The sequence below is a fragment of the Ahaetulla prasina genome, chromosome 8 (assembly GCF_028640845.1).
Source record: "Ahaetulla prasina isolate Xishuangbanna chromosome 8, ASM2864084v1, whole genome shotgun sequence".
Taxonomy (NCBI): Eukaryota; Metazoa; Chordata; class Lepidosauria; order Squamata; family Colubridae; genus Ahaetulla; species Ahaetulla prasina.
In genome coordinates, this window is record NC_080546.1 from 80,475,995 (window position 1) to 80,497,977 (window position 21,983).

General features: G+C 37.4%; 1 protein-coding gene across 8 annotated transcripts in view; it reads left to right on the forward strand.

Annotated features, from left to right (window-relative positions):
• Positions 1-21,983, forward strand: part of FRYL (FRY like transcription coactivator) — a 171,082-nt gene that overhangs the window by 53,887 nt on the left and 95,212 nt on the right. For all 8 annotated transcript variants that reach the window (XM_058192134.1, XM_058192135.1, XM_058192133.1 and 5 more), the window contains exons 2-4: positions 15,640-15,839; positions 19,458-19,511; positions 21,450-21,589. In XM_058192134.1, the coding sequence (XP_058048117.1) occupies positions 15,720-15,839; positions 19,458-19,511; positions 21,450-21,589 (314 nt within the window). In that variant the 5' untranslated portion in view covers positions 15,640-15,719. The remainder of the gene's footprint in view (positions 1-15,639; positions 15,840-19,457; positions 19,512-21,449; positions 21,590-21,983) is intronic.

Below are 21,983 nucleotides of genomic sequence, written 5' to 3' on the forward strand. Positions count from 1 at the left end.
CTGGGTTTTAAATCTTAAATGGGTTTTATGGTTTTAAATGTATTTTAACTGGGGCCAATTTGAATAAGTTTTTTAATTAATGTTTTACTTGTATTGTATTTACTCACTGTTGTTTTTATCTGGCTGTGAACCGCCCTGAGTCCTTCGGGAGAAGGGCGGTATACAAATTAAATGATGATGATGATGATGATGATGATGATGATGATGATGATGATGATGGAGGCAAGCTGTTTCACTGGTTAATTGTCCTCACTGTTAGGAAATTTCTCCTTAGTTCTAGGGTTGCTTCTCTCCTTGATTAGTTTCCATCCATTGTTTCTTGTCTTGCCTTCTGATGCTTGGGAAAATAAGTTGAAACCACCACCCCTCGTTTTTTGTGGCAGTTTCCATAAGTAGAATGCACCCATCTATCCTTATTGTCGGTTACCTGAATCTCACATCTTCAAAAATATCAAGTGATATCTTTTCTGAAACTTCTACAAATATTTTTGACTGCACATTTTTATGATGCTTTCAAATGCCATTTTAATAGATATGATATACTGTACTACACTACAGTTGGTCACATTTTATCTTGATTTTTAGTTTGTTGTAAGCTATTTTTGAAAATTAAAGAGAGGTGTTTTCTAACCTGATACTTTATGAATCCCTAAAACCATATAGAAACATTGACACCTGGATATCCTTTCATGAGCAGTAAAGTTTTAGCTCCTTTGCATGCATTGCTGTTTCTCTACATTGCAATCAACATATAATGAATCGTTAACAGGCTTCCTTTAATAAACTCGTTCCAAATTTATGCTTGCTATTCATGCAGATACATAGTTTATTTTCTGTTTGCTTAAAGCAGGGGTGTCCAAACTTGGTCCTCAGCCAGCTTTGCTGGCTGAGGGACTCTCACTAAATGGCCACTGTGTTGGTTCCTGTTTCCCAACTATGAGGTAATCTTGTATTGTTTCCAAGTTGATTATTTTATTTCTAAAATCACTCTTTAGCTTTAGTGGAAGGAACTTGCCCTGAGAAGTGCGTGGTGTATTTTCCACCTGCACTTTCACGTTAGGTGCACAGCTCAACACTACAGAAAGAAATTTCACCACGTGGCACAACTTGATAAGCAGTTTTATAGCAGACAAGCCATATTACAGGGATGTCTCATTTTATAACCATTTGTTCAAATTGTACTTACCCCTGCACCAAAATTTACAGCGGCTCCTACATGGTCATGTGATCAAAATTCAGATGCTTGGTAGCCCACCCGCACTTAGGATCGCAGCGGACTTAGAAATTGGGCAACTCCCCTCTCATCTCTCATCTCCCACCTCCCATCTTCTCTTTTGGCTTCTCCTGCACTCTGCACTTCCAGCCACCCCGTGCTTTGCTGCTGATCTTCGTCTTCTTGCTCCCGCTGCTGACCAAGCACACCTGGCCTGGCCCTTCGTGAAGCGGCTGCTGACTGAGCCAGGTTTTCTTGCTGAGGTCACACTGCCCTTTAAGCAAATTGGTCCTGCCATAAGGTTTTGGAAGGCTTTTGAGGTGGAGTGGAGGGTGTTCAGGAGAGTTGGGACTCGAGCCACTAAGCCAGGCTGGGGCTTCTTGGGTAGCATGCCAAAAAATCGTGCTAACTTTGAGAGTGCAGCCAATAGCAGGGTAAGTGTCCTGTCCTAGGGCAAATACACAGAGAGGTAGTTACAAAAGTTTACTAAATGGTAAAATAAATGAGCAGGAAGAAAAACATCAGTGCAAACACACAGGCCCACCAGTAGAAAAACGAGTCTCCCAAAGATAGCACGTTTCCTTTAAAAAGTTGCAATCCAAAAGCGCTGCACAGAAAAATGGTCAGGCTCCGTCCAAGAGTCAAAACTTTGTAGTAGGTTTACCAGCCAATCCAGATCCATAATCAAGGTGGGAAGGCTTTCAGGTGCAGTGAAGGTGCATGGAGTAGGAGTTTATGGACGGATATTGGCAAAGCAGAGGCTCTCTTAACACAGAGGCAAGCTCCAATGTTGCTCATTTAAATTTTAAATGGGTTTTATGGTTTTAAATGTATTTTAACTGGGGCCAATTTGAATAAGTTTTTTAATTATTGTTTTACTTGTATTGTATTTACTCACTGTTGTTTTTATCTGGCTGTGAACCGCCCTGAGTCCTTCGGGAGAAGGGCGGTATACAAATTAAATGATGATGATGATGATGATGATGATGATGATGATGATGATGATGATGGAGGCAAGCTGTTTCACTGGTTAATTGTCCTCACTGTTAGGAAATTTCTCCTTAGTTCTAGGGTTGCTTCTCTCCTTGATTAGTTTCCATCCATTGTTTCTTGTCTTGCCTTCTGATGCTTGGGAAAATAAGTTGAAACCACCACCCCTCGTTTTTTGTGGCAGTTTCCATAAGTAGAATGCACCCATCTATCCTTATTGTCGGTTACCTGAATCTCACATCTTCAAAAATATCAAGTGATATCTTTTCTGAAACTTCTACAAATATTTTTGACTGCACATTTTTATGATGCTTTCAAATGCCATTTTCATAGATACGATATACTGTACTACACTACAGTTGGTCGCATTTTATCTTGATTTTTAGTTTGTTGTAAGCTATTTTTGAAAATTAAAGAGAGGTATTTTCTAACCTGATACTTTATGAATCCCTAAAACCATATAGAAACATTGACACCTGGATATCCTTTCATGAGCAGTAAAGTTTTAGCTCCTTTGCATGCATTGCTGTTTCTCTACATTGCAATCAACATATAATGAATCGTTAACAGGCTTCCTTTAATAAACTCGTTCCAAATTTATGCTTGCTATTCATGCAGATACATAGTTTATTTTCTGTTTGCTTAAAGCAGGGGTGTCCAAACTTGGTCCCTTTAAGACTTTTGGACTTCAACTCCCAGAGTTCCTCAGCCAGCTTTGCTGGCTGAGGGACTCTCCACTGTGTTGGTTCCTGTTTCCCAACTATGAAGTAATCTTGTATTGTTTCCAAGTTGATTATTTTATTTCTAAAATCACTCTTTAGCTTTAGTGGAAGGAACTTGCCCTGAGAAGTGCGTGGTGTATTTTCCACCTGCACTTTCACGTTAGGTGCACAGCTCAACACTACAGAAAGAAATTTCACCATGTGGCACAACTTGATAAGCATTTTTATAGCAGACAAGCCATATACAGGGACGTCTCATTTTATAATCATTTGTTCAGCGACTATTTGAAGTTGAAGCAGTGCTGAACAAATTGTACTTACCCCTGCACCAGAAATTACAGCGGCTCCTACATGGTCATGTGATCAAAATTCAGATGCTTGGTAGCCCACCCGCACTTAGGATCGCAGCGGACTTAGAAATTGGGCAACTCCCCTCTCATCTCTCATCTCCCACCTCCCATCTTCTCTTTTGGCTTCTCCTGCACTCTGCACTTCCAGCCATCCCATGCTTTGCTGCTGATCTTCGTCTTCTTGCTCCCGCTGCTGACCAAGCACACCTGGCCTGGCCCTTCGTGAAGCGGCTGCTGACTGAGCCAGGTTTTCTTGCTGAGGTCACACTGCCCTTTAAGCAAATTGGTCCTGCCATAAGGTTTTGGAAGGCTTTTGAGGTGGAGTGGAGGGTGTTCAGGAGAGTTGGGACTCGAGCCACTAAGCCAGGCTGGGGCTTCTTGGGTAGCATGCCAAAAAATCGTGCTAACTTTGAGAGTGCAGCCAATAGCAGGGTAAGTGTCCTGTCCTAGGGCAAATACACAGAGAGGTAGTTACAAAAGTTTACTAAATGGTAAAATAAATGAGCAGGAAGAAAAACATCAGTGCAAACACACAGGCCCACCAGTAGAAAAACGAGTCTCCCAAAGTTAGCACGTTTCCTTTAAAAAGTTGCAATCCAAAACGCTGCACAGAAAAATGGTCAGGCTACGTCCAAGAGTCAAAACTTTGTAGTAGGTTTACCAGCCAATCCAGATCCATAATCAAGGTGGGAAGGCTTTCAGGTGCAGTGAAGGTGCATGGAGTAGGAGTTTATGGACGGATATTGGCAAAGCAGAGGCTCTCTTAACACAGAGGCAAGCTTCAATGTTGCTCATTTGGAAAGGTGAGGCTCAGTGGTGGAATCCAATTTTTTTAAAACTACCGGTTCTGTGGGTGTGGCTTGGTGGGCGTGGCAGGGAAGGATACCGCAAAATCTCCATTCCCACCCCCCTCTGGGGCCAGCCAGAGGTGGTATTTGCCGATTCTCCGAACTGCTCAAAATTTCCGCTACCGATTCTCCAGAACCAGTTAGAACCTGATGGATTTCACCCCTGGTGAGGCTCTTTCCTTGCAGGAAGCCTCACAGAGCTCATTTGCTCTACTTGTCCACTCCACATGGCAAGTCCTTGAGCTGAGAAGGGATGGCAGCTCAATGGTTATGCCTGCTGGTTACTGGACAGCTCTACTGCCTCTGCCAGCACCTGCAGTAGTACATTCAGTAATTCTGGAAGTGACTACTCATTGTTGGTCTCTTCCTCTGAATGCCAGAGGGTACTCTAGAAGGGTAGAGTTGAAGGAGAATTGATGGTTGGGAGAATGGAAGAGAGGCAGTCCCTTACATTGGAAGAACTGAGGCTTGGGAGGGAATGGCTTAGATTGGGCTGGGTCCTCAGCTAATGATAAGTGGGTTTCAGTTAACAATAGCAATGGCATTGTGTTTTATAACCACATCATTTAGTGACAGAAATTTAGTCCCCATTGCTATTGTAGCCTGATTACCTATATGTATTGCCTGTTGTTGAATATAGAAATCAAAACAAGTATATATGTGTCATTCTTGGAATTAAAATTCTAGGCTGCCTTCTTCTCAGTCTTGAGAATAAGATATACTTGTTCAATGTTTATGTATTGTTTCTACCTGACTTAAGAATCACTGGTTCCCAGTTTGCCTGATTCAGTTTTTACGGCATTTCACAATTTATTAGAAGATAACATTGCTCTATTTATACAGCAGGAATAGTTCACTGTAGACTTAGAAATTTCTGATAATGTTTAATTTGATCACGGGACTTGGATCCCAATTTAAATTGAGTTGTTGAACAAATTAAAATTGTATGTATTATACTGCTAGTCAGTTCTCACACAAGCGACTAACAAAACAATGAGGAAATGCAGCCTGCCGAGCCCTTAAAATAGCACCAAACATCCTAACCCATTGCCAGCCACCATCACCACTACTGCCATTGCTGTCGTAATATCTACAAATATCTTGTTTGAAAGTAAAACAATTGCAGGAATTTATTGAGTTGTAGCCTTATTGTTCTTTCTAATAAACATCATTATCAGATCTCTTCTAGACTTGCTTTTTGAATTAACTGTTTCCTAAATTATTGAAGAAAACACTATTCATTACATGCCCAAAGTCAAAACTGAACGAAATGCACTACAGCAGAGGTAGTCAACCTTTTTAGGCCTACCGCCCACTTTTGTATCTCTGTTACTAGTAAAATTTTCTAACCGCCCACCGGTTCCACAGTAATGCGTCGTGTATCCTCATCTGTGCATGCCTCTTGCGCATCATGGATTGGGTTGGGGGGGGGGGTGCCGGCTACCAGCTCTGCTTGTCTGTTACAGCTGGGTGGTGTGGGGGGAGATGCGCGAGCTATTCTGGGACGAGGCTTTTTTCTTTGCGGTCGCACTATAGCGCCATTTAGTTTCACTTACTTAACATGAACTAAACTTATGCGCGGACAATACAAATGGTATATTTTCAGAAATTTAAATTGTCCCGGGGAATTTTATGTAAACCTAATGAAAATGTTTTTAAATAATGCTATGAATTTTTTTTACAAAGTCAATTAACTTAAAAAAAAAAGGAAAGTGCTTCAGTATCGGACAAAACCCCTACCGCCCACCATGAAAGCTGGAACGCCCACTAATGGGCAGTAGGGACCAGGTTGACTACCACTGCACTACAGCTTAGCATAACGTATGAAGCTATTCTCAAATCTATTCTTTGATTAACAGCTGAAAAACAATCTGGAGTACACTAAATTTTATTGAACTTTATTGCATATTAAATACTATATAATATATGGATTAGGGTTCAAAATAGTGTACACCAAGTTGCAGATATATTAAATAATTGTGTCTACATATAATTAAACTGCCTGACTGCCCTGTGGTTACAAAGGCAGGCTGTAAATCAAAATTGCAAATGTAAAAAGCATAAAAGAGGTTGGGTCAAGAAAAAAAGATATTTATATCGAAACATTTTTTCTCTGGTACTCAGGTTATTTAAGAGTGTCTTATTATCAAATTCTGAATAGAGAAAGAAATGTGATTATAGTAAAATATGCTTACAGTAAATCAAAGGGGAGAACTTTAAAATCTATGAAAACTATAGGCAAAGAAGAGAAAAGATATAAGAAAAATGATAGGGCCTATTAGATCATCTCTCATAATGGGTTTTTAGATTTTTTTTAAATAATGTTTTTTAGAATTACTGATTACTGTTTTGGCATTCTGGCCTCTACAAAATGCTGGATTTTGTGATGTTGTTGTTTGTTGTTTTCTACTAGGTAGTGTAATCTTGGCAAAAGATTACCTCACGAAGGCCAGATTAGTTGTATGCTATCTAAAATGCATACAGAAGCTATTTCTATTTTAACTCAGCAACGTATGTGTCTCTATTTACCTATCTATAACTACATCTCAAAGATACTTGTGTTGTATAAATGTTCATAGAAAATTTTATGTCTATTGTGCTTTTCCATTTCCTGTCCTATATATTATATGCCCTAAAAAGTGTAAGCATTTTTTTCAACAAAACTAAGCATATTTACTTACCACTTGACTCTTGACTTTGTTTCATTCTTGGTCTCCTTGAGTTTTGTTGTTGTTGTTGTTTTTTACACAATGAAAAGGCAGATTCGTGCCCTTAGGAATACTGCTTGTTCCTTAGTCATTGTTACAATGCCAAAACAAAAATAAAATAAGCTGGATGATCAAGTGCCTTCTCTTCCTAGATCTTTATGCATTTATATATGCACACAGGATATATATGTATCTATACATACAATGTATAATATATATTTTATGTGCATGTATTTGTGTAGATGTATATATCTAGATATAAGTGATATATACAAATGATATACTTGTATATATTGACATTCACTATAATTGGTAAATGTGTACATTCTATTAATACGTTAATAGATTAATACTGATATGATTGAATATAACAATATTTCAATTGTATTTTTCTGTGTTTGTTTTATAATTTATATTTGTATTTGTTATAAGCCAGTTTTGAGTATTGTATGACCAAAAAGGAAGGATACAAATTTAAAAATAAAAACCACATATGTATATATATAATTTTAGTTAAACGTATCATCATTGCAGAGTCATTCTTTGCAAGTTATTTATTCTGGACGACCAGTATATGATTATTGAAGCAACACAGGTTCTTTTAACGTAAGATTTTTTTGTGCTTGTAAACAGCCTAAACTGGTAAACAAGACTTCTGGGCCTTTCAATTGGCTAAGCATCCCTGAATAATACAGGCTGAGACAATTCCTATACCATATAACTTGATCTTTCAAGAATAGTGCAATCCAATTTAAGATTAATTCCAAAATCATATTCACTGCAAATAGTTTCTTAATCAAGAATTCTTCTGTATTCTTCTATCTAAACCTCATCCCATTGCAACTTCTAGGCCACCACTCAAGAGTGCTGTTCTTCTCTGGGAAAAGAGGTAGAAGTGAATACCTCCTGAAGAATAATGATTCTGACAACTCAGAATCAGATACCTCAGGCAAGGTTGTTGTGGGGAAAATAGGAGGAAGAGGGTGTTTTGGATAGATTTGCCAACTTGAGTTATTTGTAAAAGTAGAAAAGGTTACATACAAAATTAATTAATTAATTAATTTCTCCAAATGACCTCTGTAGTAGTTTCCACTATTTGATCAAGGTAGTCCTTGAGTTATGAATGTAATGCCTATTATAGTAGCAAGTCATGACAGTTGGAAGGTGGGTCAGTCATATGACCAATTCAGTTTCACAACCTTTTTAATAACAAAACTTAAAATGCAGTTATGTGATTGTGGGTCACTGAAAATTGCCATAAATACAGCCCAGTTGCTGAGTGCCCAAAGTACAGCAGTGTGACTGGGGGAGGGAAGTACGATGTTGGAATCCATGTCATAAGTAGCCCCCAGGTAGGTCCATTAAAACTTTGAACAGTCACTAAACGACCAGTTGGAAGTTGAGGACTATCTATATATGATTTTTTTCTAGTGGATTTCAATGGTGTGTTGTTGTTTTTTTGACTAGTACTGAATGGTGAGGCTTTAAAGATTTGCTTATAGATATGGGAAGATCGGAGTCTTTATTGCATTTTAGAGAAAATGGTAAACTATTAAAATTAAGAGGAGATAAAGAGAAGAAATTGGAACATCATTTGAAGGGATTAAAGATTAAAATTTTCAATACCTTGTTTCTCGTAGCTAGTTCCTAATAGATTTTTTTTTATTAAGTTTGAACGGCACACAACTATGGTGTTTGCAGCATTACACAGTCATAGTATCGTTGGATGATCGAACTGGAAGGGACTTTAGAGGTCTTTTAATCCAACTCGCTACCCAAGGCATCCCAGACAAATGGCTAACCAATCATTTCTTGAACACCTCCAGTGATGGAGCATCTACAGCTCCATGAGGCAAGCTATTCCAGTGATTAATTCTTACTGTCAGAAAATTTCTGCTTAATTCTAGATTGGATCTGTCTTTAAGAAGAGAGACTCTTTAACATCACCTGATCATCATTTGCAACCTTCACCGCTGGCTTCTGACAACCAAAAACAATGTTTTATCTGCCTGTGAACCGCCCTGAGTCCTTCGGGAGATAGGGTGGTATACAAATATGAATAATAAATAAATAAATAAATAAATAAATAAATAAATAAATAAATAAATAAATAAATAAATAAATAAATAAATAAATAAATAAATAAATAAATGGGAGGCTGGCAGGAATGTGCAAGTTGTGTTACATTTACTTAACAATGAATTCCCAGTCTCACTAATTAAGGACTACCTGTACTTAATGAACATATTTTACTTAAACTACATGATTTCTCTACTTGTAATTCTACATTCTGTTTATCTAAATTTATAACTATTTAAAATATATAACAATAGCACTTAGACTTCTATACCATTTCATAGTGCTTTACAGCACTCTCTAAGTGATTTATAGAGTCAGCATATATCCTCCATCAATCAGGGTCCTCATTTTACTGACCTTGGAAGGATGGAAAGTTGAGTTGAGCCGGTCACCGAAATCCTGGCAGTGGGTAGAATCAGCCTGTACTGCATCCTAACTACTGTGTCTTTATAGCTCGTCTATTTATAATTTTTAAAAATACATTAAATTTAAGTAATAAACTATTAATTACACTACCTCAGGTATTTTGGGTTATTTCAGAATTACTTTCCCTCACTTTTTTTTTTTTGGCATCATCTTTTCATGGTTCCTTTCTGACAAGGAGAAAAAGTTATTCTCTTTTCACTCCCTGCCCCAGCAGCTTCCAAGCAACTTTTCTTTGATTGCCTTTGCAATCAGCTGGCCTGTGTTGCTGTTCTGTACTGCATGATCCTGAAATAAAACAACTTTATTTTTGGCTCTGTATTTCATGGGAACATGTCATCGCTGTCGCAGTTGCTTGGTTGGAACCGTTGCCATGTCTTCTGCTTTTGGCTGTTGCTGGGTTGTGATTGCTCTGTTGCTGTGGCCTCTCAGCTGGTCATTGGAGGAATTGGATAGATTGCCTGTTGTCGAGTAGGCATTGTTGAGGAAGTTTTGTTTCATTGCACAACCATTCTGCAGGCTACTTCTGCTGACTGCTGGCCGCCAGCAGTTTGAATCTTACCAGGCTCAAGGTTGACTCAGTCTTCCATCCTTCTGAGGTCGGTAAAACGAGGACCCAGATTGTTGAGGGCAATAGGCTGACTCTGTAAATTGCTTAAGAGAGGGCTGCAAAGCACTGCGAAGCAGTCTATAACTATTGAACAGCTAATGTTCAATAGTTATATGTCCAATATATTGAACAGCTATTGAACAGCGATTGCTGTTCAAGGCATGGTCAACAGCGAGAGCAGAAAATTGGATGGTTTGACTACAGAAACGTAAATCAGCATAGCTATTTATTATAATTATGTTTGTACAAGAAACTCCATAACTTTTAATGGGAAGTGACCAATATCAAGATTATCCAAGTTTTCCAGAATCTAGGATAGGGGGATTGCCTTTTGATAAGGATGAACTGTTTTGCACAGAGATCCTCAGTAGTTCCTTTTGGATGTTGTTATCACACTTTTAATCAGGGGCTTGGTACTGTGCTCTTACTCTCAGCAACAGGTGTATTTAGTCTACAGCTCCTGCTGACGTTTTTCACCACAGTGTATTTCTACAGCCATCATTTGGTGACTAGTTTGATTCCAAGGTATGAGGTCACTACTGTATAACAGAGTGCCCAAAAATACCACATGGAATTTTGAAATCACCTTCTGCTGAGTTTCGGAGCAGTTTTAGAATTGTGCTAGGAAATCTATCCTTTTGCTAAAAGAGCCAATAATGGGAACCATAATGTCAATTTCCATTCAAGATACACTGAAATTCATCATCTTTTTGAATTCTATTTTATAGTCTGATGCTGGTACATCTTGCAGTCTATGCAGAGTCCCACTTCTTGGTTAATATAGTAATTACGATGGGTGATTATTCTCAGCTGCTATGTATTCTTTTTGTGTTGTTGTTGTTGTTGTTATTTAATTTTGTTTGCCGCCTAGAGTCACTTGTCAAAGAGAAGGATTAGGGAGAACATAGTAGTTGGCTTCCAGTACTTGAGGGGCTGTCACAAAGAAGACTTGTTCTTTAGGGCACCAAAAGGCAGGATTAGAAGAAATGGGTGGAAACTTAACTAAGACAAATTCAATCTAGGAGAAATTTTCTGACTGTGAGAGCAGTTAATCAGTCGAATAGCTTGACTCCTGGCGTTGTGGGTGCTCCCATCACTGGAGGATAGATTAGATCAGGGTGGGCAAACTCCCAGCCCATGGGCCAGATGTGTCACACGCTGGCCACGCCCCGCTCAGTTTAGTGAAGGGGAAAAAAGTCCCGATACATCACGTGACGCTGCCATGATGATGTGAGTTTGACATCCCTGGACTAGACTGGGATGGTGTAAGGCTCCTGCGGTGAGGTGCTTCTGCTGAGCCTCCTTCTCTGTCAGATCTAATTTGAACTGAGCCAGCTGTTTTGCCAACTCTTTCTCATGGTGGCTGCTTAGCTCCTACAACTGCTTACTTTTTTGGCCCTAAGGAGCGAGGAGGCAAGGAGGGTCTAAGAGGGGAAGGGTGAGTAGAGGCCGGCGAGGTGAGTAACATTGAGTTGGCCATGACCACCCAGTCACATGACCACCCAGCCGGTCATTAGGCAGATCACAAGGGCCGTGGTGGCTCAGGCTGTAAGATAGCCTGTTATTAAAACACAGTAGCCTGCAATTACTGCAGGCTCGAATCCCACCAGGCCCAAGGTTGACTCAGCCTTCCATCCTTTATAAGGTAGGTAAAATGAGGACCCAGATTGTTGGGGGGGCAATAAGTTGACTTTGTAAATATACAAATAGAATGAGACTATTGCCTTACACACTGTAAGCCGCCCTGAGTCTTCGGAGAAGGGCGGGATATAAATGTAAATTTAAAAAAAAGATCATATTAGTGGTCCATGGGATTTAAAATTATGAATTTGATGGTCCCTGGGGTCTGAAAGGTTGGGGACCCCTGTGTTAGGCCATCTCTTCTGTGTCAGGAGAGGTGTAATCCATTGACTACAAGGAAACGCAACCTCTACTGGGATTTGGCCAATTGCCTCTTCATCACCATTTGATGTTTTGTCAGGCTCAATAGCTGTGATTATTGTTGACTTACCAAGATTATCTATGGTTCTCAAAAGGTTGCTGACCTGGCATTTCTCCACTGACGAGAGTTGCATCTCTTCTTTATGATGGAGTTGCATCTCGCCACTGAGCAGATTCTCTGGTCTCTCAAAAAACCTTCCCTCGCTAAAGTTGAACTTTGCACAGTACTGAATGTGGAAAAGGACAGTTTAATCCTCTTCAATGTTAAAATCCTCATGTTTTAGTTTTCAATTAATTTTGAAGCTTATGCTACTAAGTTTTTTTAGATACACAAGTGTATCTAAATTTGTATATCTAGGGACTTAACAAGTGGTGGTGATTGCTGCTTATGTCTTAGGCTTATTTAAAAAGATAGTCTCTCTATGTATCTTAATCCATTTTTATAAGATTCAGTGTCCTGCACTGGTGAATTAAATCCAAGCAAGTGTGGCCTTCTGTATGTTTGCTTGTTTGGTTTATTCTTTTATTCTAGGATCTTATAACTCCCGCTCCTCCCACTTTTCCATTTTTTTTCTCCAGTGAGAAAAATTTGTTAGCTGACAGTGAACCTTGTCCTTGATTCATTTGCAGTAGTTCGTTTCCCTGAGCACATTGGCATTCAGAACTCCTAAATCAAATTTGTGGAAAAATCACATTAATGGCCCATCTTATTGGTAAAAGGGTATAAGGGGTGCAAAAAATCAGATGATATTGCTATTCACAAGTCTTGGATCTAATTCATTCTTCTTGCTTTGCTTCTCTATCTAATGATCCTGGATTGACTGTACCTCTAGAATTATAGCCATATCTTCACCATTGTTATGATTCTCCATGCTTTCTTCTTGAATCAGATTTCTCGGTTGCTTTGTATCTGAGTTGCTTCTTGGATTGAGGGTCTTGTCAAGCATTATGTGTCCAGGTTTGTTGCCTCTAGCAAAAACAGGTCTCTAACTATGTATTTTTGAAAGTTACTGTTTTTATGATTGCAAAAAACTTCCTGCATTTCATTTTAAAGATTTGAAGCATGGGCATATATTAAAACATCCTCATTAAGTAATTACATAGGAGGTGAACCTCTACCTAGCATCACAAATGTTTCTTAGGTTTTATTGATGCAGAAATTATTTGTATGAGCCTGTTTGAGCTATCTTCGGTTTGCAGTTATTAAGTCTTCTCTGTTCTTAAAAAAAAATTCAATTCAGATCTGCCGCAATTACTTGCAAAGCAATATTGGCAGAGCAGCACCTTGTCAGTATTTTTGACAGCAAAACAGTTTCAGGCACAATTTATATTGAAAAGTCATGTCTAATTCAGCAATTTGTTACCAATGGTGAATTGCAGTCATCAGTTATTGCAGCTGTCACCATTTTCATCTGGGTTGGCAGAGTCTCCTTATTCATCTCTGGTTCCTGGTTCTCATCAAATATATATTGAATAATGCTTATGTTAGCCTATGGAACAGCATCTTGAAAGTTTTGTGCAAACGGTGTTGAAAATTTTTAGCTTGTTCTGTTTGAAAAGGGCTTTTCCCCCCCCTGTAGGAAAGAAAGGCTTTTCAGTTTGAAATGAGTGGATCCATAGTTTCTGTTACTTCACTTATCAGTTGTCACTTATCTGTTCTATCAGGGATAGAAAAATTACACTTCCAGATTTTCTGCAGTCTGAATTTTCTTTAGATTATTTAAATCAAGACAGAAGAATCGCAGCATGCTGCAAAGGAAAAGCATTTACCACCACCATGGATATGAGTAAGGATTGAATGCTGACCCTGATCCCTTTTTTGTGGTCTTTAGAGCACCCAGGATTTCACCAGCAAATCTAATGCAAAATGCTGACTCACAGTAGGATAGTTTTTGGAACTTTTGCTTTGTAATAAGGTAGAATAGGAGATGTAATAGAATCTTGATAGGGCTATAATAACAAAACCTTAAGAACCTGCCAGCGTTTCCTTCTGTGTTCTCTTATAGGATGCAGGATCAAGAGGGTGTGGGTATGTGTGTGTTTGATCTTTTGAATCTCTTCTACTTAACCTCTTTCTCGAGATTTAGATTTCCTTTACTGTCTCTTATCTGTTAATGGCTTCCATGGGAGGAACTGTTTCTCAGGCTTCTCATCCATTGTTAGTTTGTTTTTGTGTTTCTTTGTTTTGTCCTTTTGGAACAAAAGGTACTGGATGTTGACTAGGCAACAGTGTTTTGGTTTGGTATACTGTTCATGAGGACAGATATTTTGGGCTTTTGGAGTCTGCTTCTGGGAAATGAGGACTAGTTATGCATATCAGCAAAAGACCGACCCCTTTCAGTTTTTCAATCTGCCATCAACCTTTGCTGAGTGTGAGATGAGTGGTCTCAACATTTAATAAACAGAAATAAATTTACTTATCTCTTTGATTTGTTGTACTGGAGAATTTGCCAGAGTTGAATCGCTCAATTCTGGTAACCAGGTGACCATTTTGCTGGTATTTTGGCTGTTGGAGCGGGCAACATATAATGTTAATTTTGCAGGGCCTGCAGTTGGCTTCCAATTTAAGGTTCACCTGTAAAATCTTCATGACTAGATAGCTGTATCTGTAAGTCTGCCTGCTCTAACTGGAATCAAACAAACACAGTGGATTCTCTGAGGAACGTTGTTGTCTTTTTGCCCCACACTTTTAGGATGTATGGGGGAAATGAAATTGAAGATGCGGCTTTTCTGTTTTGGTGCCAATGCTTTGAATTGCCCCCCATTGGATATCAGACTGATTTCATCCTTGTTGATTTTCAGAAGGATGCTGAAAATGGAGCGATTTCGAAAGGGATTCTCTTAATTTAAGAACTCTTACTGTATTTTATTTTTTTGTTGTTGTTGTCTTCTCCTTTGTTATTTTTAGAGTTTTTATTGCAGTGGATATAAGCCAGCTAAATACATTTTAAAAAATTACCAAGACAATGATGACTTACTTTGTTTCTTTGGTTGTCACTTCCCAAATGGAAAAAATATATTAGTTACAGAATAGCAGAATTGGAAGGGACTCTGGAGGACTTCTGGTCCAACCTCCTGCTCAAGCAGAAAACCCGATACCATTCTGGACAAATGACTTCTTAAAATCCTCCAATGGCTCAGACTGGTAAGACAGTCTGTTATTAACAGCAGCTGCTTGCAATTACTGCAGGTTCAAGCCCCACCAGGCCCAAGGTTGACTCAGCCTTCCATCCTTTATAAGGTAGGTAAAATGAGGACCCAGATTGTTGGGGGCAATAAGTTGACTTTGTATATAATATACAAATGGATGAAGACTATTGCTTGATATAGTGTAAGCTGCCCTGAGTCTTCGGAGAAGGGCGGGATATAAATGCACATTTTAAAAAAAATGATGGATCTCCCCAGAGGTAGAGGAAGAAGTATAGTTAGATAATCCCTAACGTATCCTTGATAGTTTTTAATTGCTTTTCTGTTTTTACCGTGTGTATTGATAGTACAATAAGTACTGGAAAAAGAGCACCAACTACCTATGTTTATTCCAGGTATCTTTGATTTAGTTGCATAGGGCCCCATTATCTGTCAGTTATACTTCATTGAATACATTTTTTTATGCTTCAATTGGAAACCAACTGAGAACTTTCTCCTCTCCTAGAAGTCTTCCTTAAATTCTAACCTAAAATATTTTGTTGTTTGTAAAAAATGCTGATACTTTTGATTTACTTCATTATTAATGATCCCCCTTTCTCTTCCTTTAGCATCAGCACAAGCCAGAAGCATTACTAAGCACAGAATTTCTCCCACCATCAATTCTACTTGGGAAAAGAGAAGCGTCATCATGTCTAATATTACCATTGATCCAGATGTCAAACCTGGTGAATATGTCATCAAGAGCCTCTTTACTGAGTTTGCTATTCAAGCTGAAAAGAAAATTGAAGTTGTAATGGCTGAACCTTTGGTGAGTTCTGTTATGCAGCCTTCTTTCAGTTGATGTTTTTCTTAAATTATTTAATCTTAATTTGGAAAAAGAACAGTGAAAAACTGTAATACACAATGAAGCACTAGGAAATGGTACATTTCCTCTCCTTTTCTTTCTCATTCCAGGTAGCTAATTGCTTGTAAGATCAGAGCTGCAGAGGTGTTAACATAAAAGACTTACTATAGCAAAGGAAGTTCTTAGAGATTTTACAAGTTGTAAACTTTAAAATAGAACTGTATTAGCCAAGTGCAGATTTATTTTGTACCTGATTAAAATTCTCTTTATTTTAGTAAAATTTGAGTGCTCTGTGTGTGTGTAAAATACATGCAAAATAGAAAGCATACTGCCAATAAACTTTATAAAATAACCATAGTTGATTGACTGCTGCATTTCCTTAAGGTTCCCTTCTCTTTTATTTCATTTCATTGGTATTTGACTGTTACCCTGTTTCTGCTGATCCATGCTGTTAAAAGCCTACTTCTATACAGGCCAAATAAATATTTTAGCCGAAAGTGAAATTTATGTAATAGTTTTTATTTGATAAAAAGATCAGCATTAGGGCTGTAACCATAGACCGAAAAAAGGAAACAGCAAACCATGGTTGCCAAAAAATTACATGAACACGCTCATATATGCTTACTAGGAGTCAAGTTCAATTCATAGGATTCTTTATTTTGTATAACCTTTGAGTACTGCCTCCACTTGTTTTTTTAATTTTATTTCACTTTTTTTTCAATGGGGGAGAACAGTCAGAAAAGGAAATGCACTGGGAAGGAGAAAGAAGCAGAAATAGCAGCCAGTGTTTATCAGCCCAAAAAAAATAATAAATAAATCTTAATTGATTAAGGAGGGAGAGAGTTGCAGGATAAGAAAAGGAAACTATTGCACAAAGACAGTAGAGATGCTGTTTATATATCTTCTAGCTCTGCTTTGTTTTTGGAGCTCTCCATTCAATTTTATAGCAGCAAAGTTTATATTTATTTATTTTTTGGTTTGTTTGTTTACCTTTCTACTGATTCACACAACAGTGTAGTCTAGATCAGGGATTTTCAAACTTTTTTTCAGGCAGTGGAACCTGATATTACTGGATATTATGTAACTCAGTGGTGAAATTCAGCCGGTTCTATCTGGATCGTGCGATCCGGTAGTGCCGGAGGTGGGAGGCTCCACCCACCCGCCCGGACGTCATCACATCCCGTTTTTGATCCTCTGTGCATGCGCAGAAGGCTCTGCGCATGCGTAGAAGAGGCGCGCGCACTCACATTTGCAAACCGGTAGCGAAGGTAAGTGAATACCACCCCTGATGTAGCTTAAAATTCTTATCTTCACAGAAGTAATTTTCAAACTTAGATGAAAAAGTCCAAGGCTTTTTCTAAAAGAAATAGGAGGGAATAGGAACAAAAGATATTTCGATAATTGAATCACATCAACTAAGATAATCAAGGCACAAACCTAAGCTTAATGGTATGAACCAGTAAGAATATAATGCTAAGATATGAATGGCTATGATGAATTTGCACAGGATACATATGAAACTGATTTTGTTCTTAAGTGTTCTTGCCCCTAATTTGTGCATTGATACTTAATTTAGATTTGAGAACAAGAATACTAAAGGAGACACCAGGACAGCAACAACAGTCTTTTAAGAAAGTTTATTAGCGGATTGTTCCTGAATTATATTCACAGTGAGGGGGGCACCATAACAATTTGCTGCAGTGAGCCCAAGTGTGACAACAGCCTAGACTTCGATTCATAAAGAAATCAGATTTGCATGTGTTGTAGCTTTTTACCTCATTTCCCCAACTTTTGAAATGCTCACCATGGTGCTGGATTGATTATTTCACTCCAAATTATATCACAATTAATAGTTATCATTACATTCAATTAAGAAGAATGAATTACAAATGAGTAAACAGGTGCGTAAGAGAAGATTCTCATTGAAAGGAATCAATGCTGCCTGTTTGCTGACCATGCTAGGTCTAAATCACTTTGGAGGAAAAAACCATGAACTATTAAATGTATTAAAGTCAAGGCAAGGATTTAGTCCATTGGAAGATGAATGCTTGAATAGTTGGGAAGATTATAAAAAAAAAACGTAGGATTTGAGTTTGATCACACTAAGCTGCCTGTTTTAAAAGTTAATTCTAAAATAATGATTTAAAAAGTATCTGGTGAGTGAAAATACGACTCTTCCAAAGGGCAGTGTGCCTAAAGAGAGCCCAAAACAACATCAATGTCAATTTAATTAAAAAAAGTGGCCTTTTGCTCATACAAATGCAAATCAGCCATTGAATCATCAAATCAAAATCAGTCAAATCACATAGCTTTCATTATTCAGTCTGACCAGTTGATTTGGTCAGGTTCAAATTGTAGTCCTGAATTTCAGTTTAATAAACCATAAATCTATCTAAATATTTCCAGTTCAAATGGAAGTTTCTTATTTCTTAATAAGAAATAATTTGTCCTCTCAGATCCCTGCCTATATTTGAGGCCTTGGTTATGGACAACCTAGCACATTTTTTAAAAAAAGAATATAGCCTATAGGATGTTTTTTGTGATTAGTTTAATATCTGTTCCTATTATATGGGAGGAAAGCATTTTTCTAAATAAAAGGGCTTTGTAACATCTAGAAGCCGTACAAATGAAAAAGTTACTTTAAACTAAGAATATAAACTAGAGTATTTTAGACATGCCACCAAAACTACCGTTTCTTCATTTTTGCCTATCTTAGTAACTGACAATTACAGGACTTTTTAAGAGAAATTATCTTTGTCATCATGAAATAATTCTTGAAACGAGACTTAATAACTGCCAGCTAGATATTCTTATCTCATTTAGTAAAGTATTAGAGAAGGGACTACACCTTAAATCCAGATGTTTTTAGCTGGCATGAATTACCTAGATTTAAATGTTTGCAGTCAATGCTATTTTAATAGAAATACACTAATAATAATTGTTTCTTATAGGCTCTGAGCAGCTTTTAATAACATTGCATATGATATTGAATGTAACATTAATACAGTATATCTTGTTGGATCAGTTCTAAAGATTAGTTGAAGTTCAATTTTTTTGCTTCAAGAATTTTCTCACTATTTGTAAAAAAAGGCATGAAAATCTAAAAGAGCTATTTGGTGTTTCATAGTGGCAGTGTACAATTTTTCTTACCTATAATGTACATGCTAATTTTCATCTTCCCCGCCCTATTTTCAAATCCTGGTTTTCTAATGAATCAATATAAAATTTTAATCTGATTAGCACTGTTGCATTACAATATTAATTTGTTCTGAAATTTATTTGTACTCTTGAATTAACTAAATCAACTTAATCACATATTTTTATTAAATATTCTCTTGTATTATGAACTTGACTTTTTTGTTGAAATTTGGTGTTATATTTATTATTTTATTTTTGACTTGCAAAATAAGATGGGTCTATGTATAAATATTCTTAGCAATATCATTAAAGATTTCTGCTGTATTTATTTCCATGTAGCATAGGCTATATTTCAAAAACTAAATCTAGTTTGAATTATTTTATATTGGATACACATATAATACTTGTACTATATGTAATTCAATTGCCTTATTCCTATTTTAGGAAAAACCCCTGTCTAGATCTCTTCAGAGAGGTGAAGATCTTCAGTTTGATCAGGTTGGTAAAATTTCTTTTCAAAACTTACAACCCTATATTTGATAGGGTGTTTGAATAGCAGAGGTGATAGAAATCCACTACATACATTTCCTAGGAACTGTAAGTTGGTTGGCAAATTTTGTTGCACAAGTTGGTTAAAAGCAGGTTTCTGTGATATTTTATATTTGAAATATTTCAGTTTTTACTTAGTTTTGAAGTCTTTAGTTACACCAAAGAAGATACAATAGTGCTGAAATGTTTGGACCTTTTTGAATTTTCAGTATTTCTGCATTTATGACCTAAAATGTGATCTGTTCTCCGCACAAGTCCTACAACTAGATAATTCTACAGAGGAATTATTGAGTCTGTCATCTGCACCTCTGTAACTGTCTGGTTTGGTTCTGCATCCCAACAAGACAGACACAGACTTCAGAGGATGATTAGCACTGGAGAAAAAAATAATGGCTACCAACCTGCCTTCCATTGAGGACCTGTATACTGCACGAGTCAAAAAGAGGGCTGTGAAAATATTACAGATTCCTCACATCCTGGACATAAACTGTTTCAACTCCTACCCTCAAAACGACGCTATAGAGCACTGCACACCAGAACAACTAGACACAAGGACAGTTTTCCCCCAAACGCCATCACTCTTCTAAACAAATAATTCCTTCAACACTGTCAAACTATTCACTAAGTCTGCATTACTATTGATCTTCTCATCGTTCCCACTTATGTCTGTATGACTAACTTTGTTGCTTGTATCCTTACGATTTATATTGTTTCTTTCCTAGTATGATTTGATTGCTTATTTGTACCCTATGACTATCATTAAGTGTTGTACCTTATGATTCTTGACGAATATATCTTTTCTTTTTTATGTACACTGAGAGCCTATGCACCAAAGACAAATTCCTTGTGTGTCCAATCACACTTGGCCAATAAAGAATTCTATCTATCTATCTAAAGAGAACCCAAGTAAACACATGAGTCAAAAACATTTTACCAATTCATTTGTTTATTGGAGAAAATGATGAAGAGTACATAAATTTTCTTATATCTTCTTATATCGTCCGTTTTTTATACCAACCTGGGATTCTATCACTGCCTAAATGTTCACTACCAATAGAAAAACATGTTAACCTATAATTTAGAAGTTGTCAAATTGTGGATTGTGATCCTGCTGGGAGATAATTAGAATAATTAGAATTCTTGAAAGAAGCCACAGTTGTTGTTTTTTAAATGCCTCAGGTATGTGTAATGAAACTCAAACTTTTGTGTGTTCCTATGTTTCTGGTATTTTTCCACATGCTTTCTTTTCTTGGTTAAAATACAAGTATTCTTTAAATCACATATAAAGAATTCTACATTATAAATTATCAATAAAGAATTTTATATTCTTTAACTTATAAGATTTATAAATTATCACTTTTCAGTCTCTGGCACCTACACAAGTAGTATATCAGTAGTACTGAAAATATCTGTTGAAGGTTACAGGATTGTAAAGTCAGCATGGTTCACTATTTTAAATGCCGAGACTTTCAGAATGGAAATGTTTCCATTGGGGGAAACACCACAGTGTATGAATCACGTTTTTCTACAGTTGCTACACCAATCAAAAAGAAATGAGGAATGAGAAATGAGTTGCTGTCACAAAAAGAAAGATTGATTTTTTAAAAATCATGGCATATGTCATACAAATTCATTTATTAAGAATCACAGTGCAGAGTTTGAGAATACAGATTCAGTATAATTTAGTGCAAAGTTTGGTGTTTTAAGTTTGAATAAATGCATGTTGAGATTTTTGCTACAGCATAAAAATGACAATTGATGCCATAGTGTTATAGCTGCACTACAGTTTGTACATCCACCCACAAAATATCTAAGAGAAAAGGTTCTGGAAAAGATATTATGTAAATTAATTATGTTATGGAAACCCTTAATATTTTCTCTTGACAGTTGATAAGCTCTATGAGCTCAGTAGCAGAGCACTGTCTCCCCTCCTTATTACGCACCTTGTTTGACTGGTACAAACGCCAAAATGGAACTGAAGATGAATCTTATGAATATAGACCTCGGTCCAGCACAAAGTCTAAGGGGTGAGTGCACTACAGTGATAAACACCTGTGGGTAATTGCATCTTCTAATTACATATTCCTTGAATAATTCAACATTTTGTAAATGTCAGCTTTAATAACATGGTCTAAACATATTATAAACATAGGGACGCGGTGGCTCAGGGGCTAGGACGTTGAGTTTGTTGATCGAAAGGTCTGCAGCTCAGCGGTTCGAATCCCTAGTGCTGCTGTGTAACGGGGTGAGTTCCCGTTACTTGTCCCAGCTTCTGCCAACCTAGCAGTTTCGAAAGCACGTAATAAATGCAAGTAGAAAAAATAGGGACCACCTTTGTTGGAAAGGTAACAGCGTTCTGTGCGCCTTTGATGTTGAGTCATGCCGGCCACATGACCACGGAGACGTCTTCGGACAGCGCTG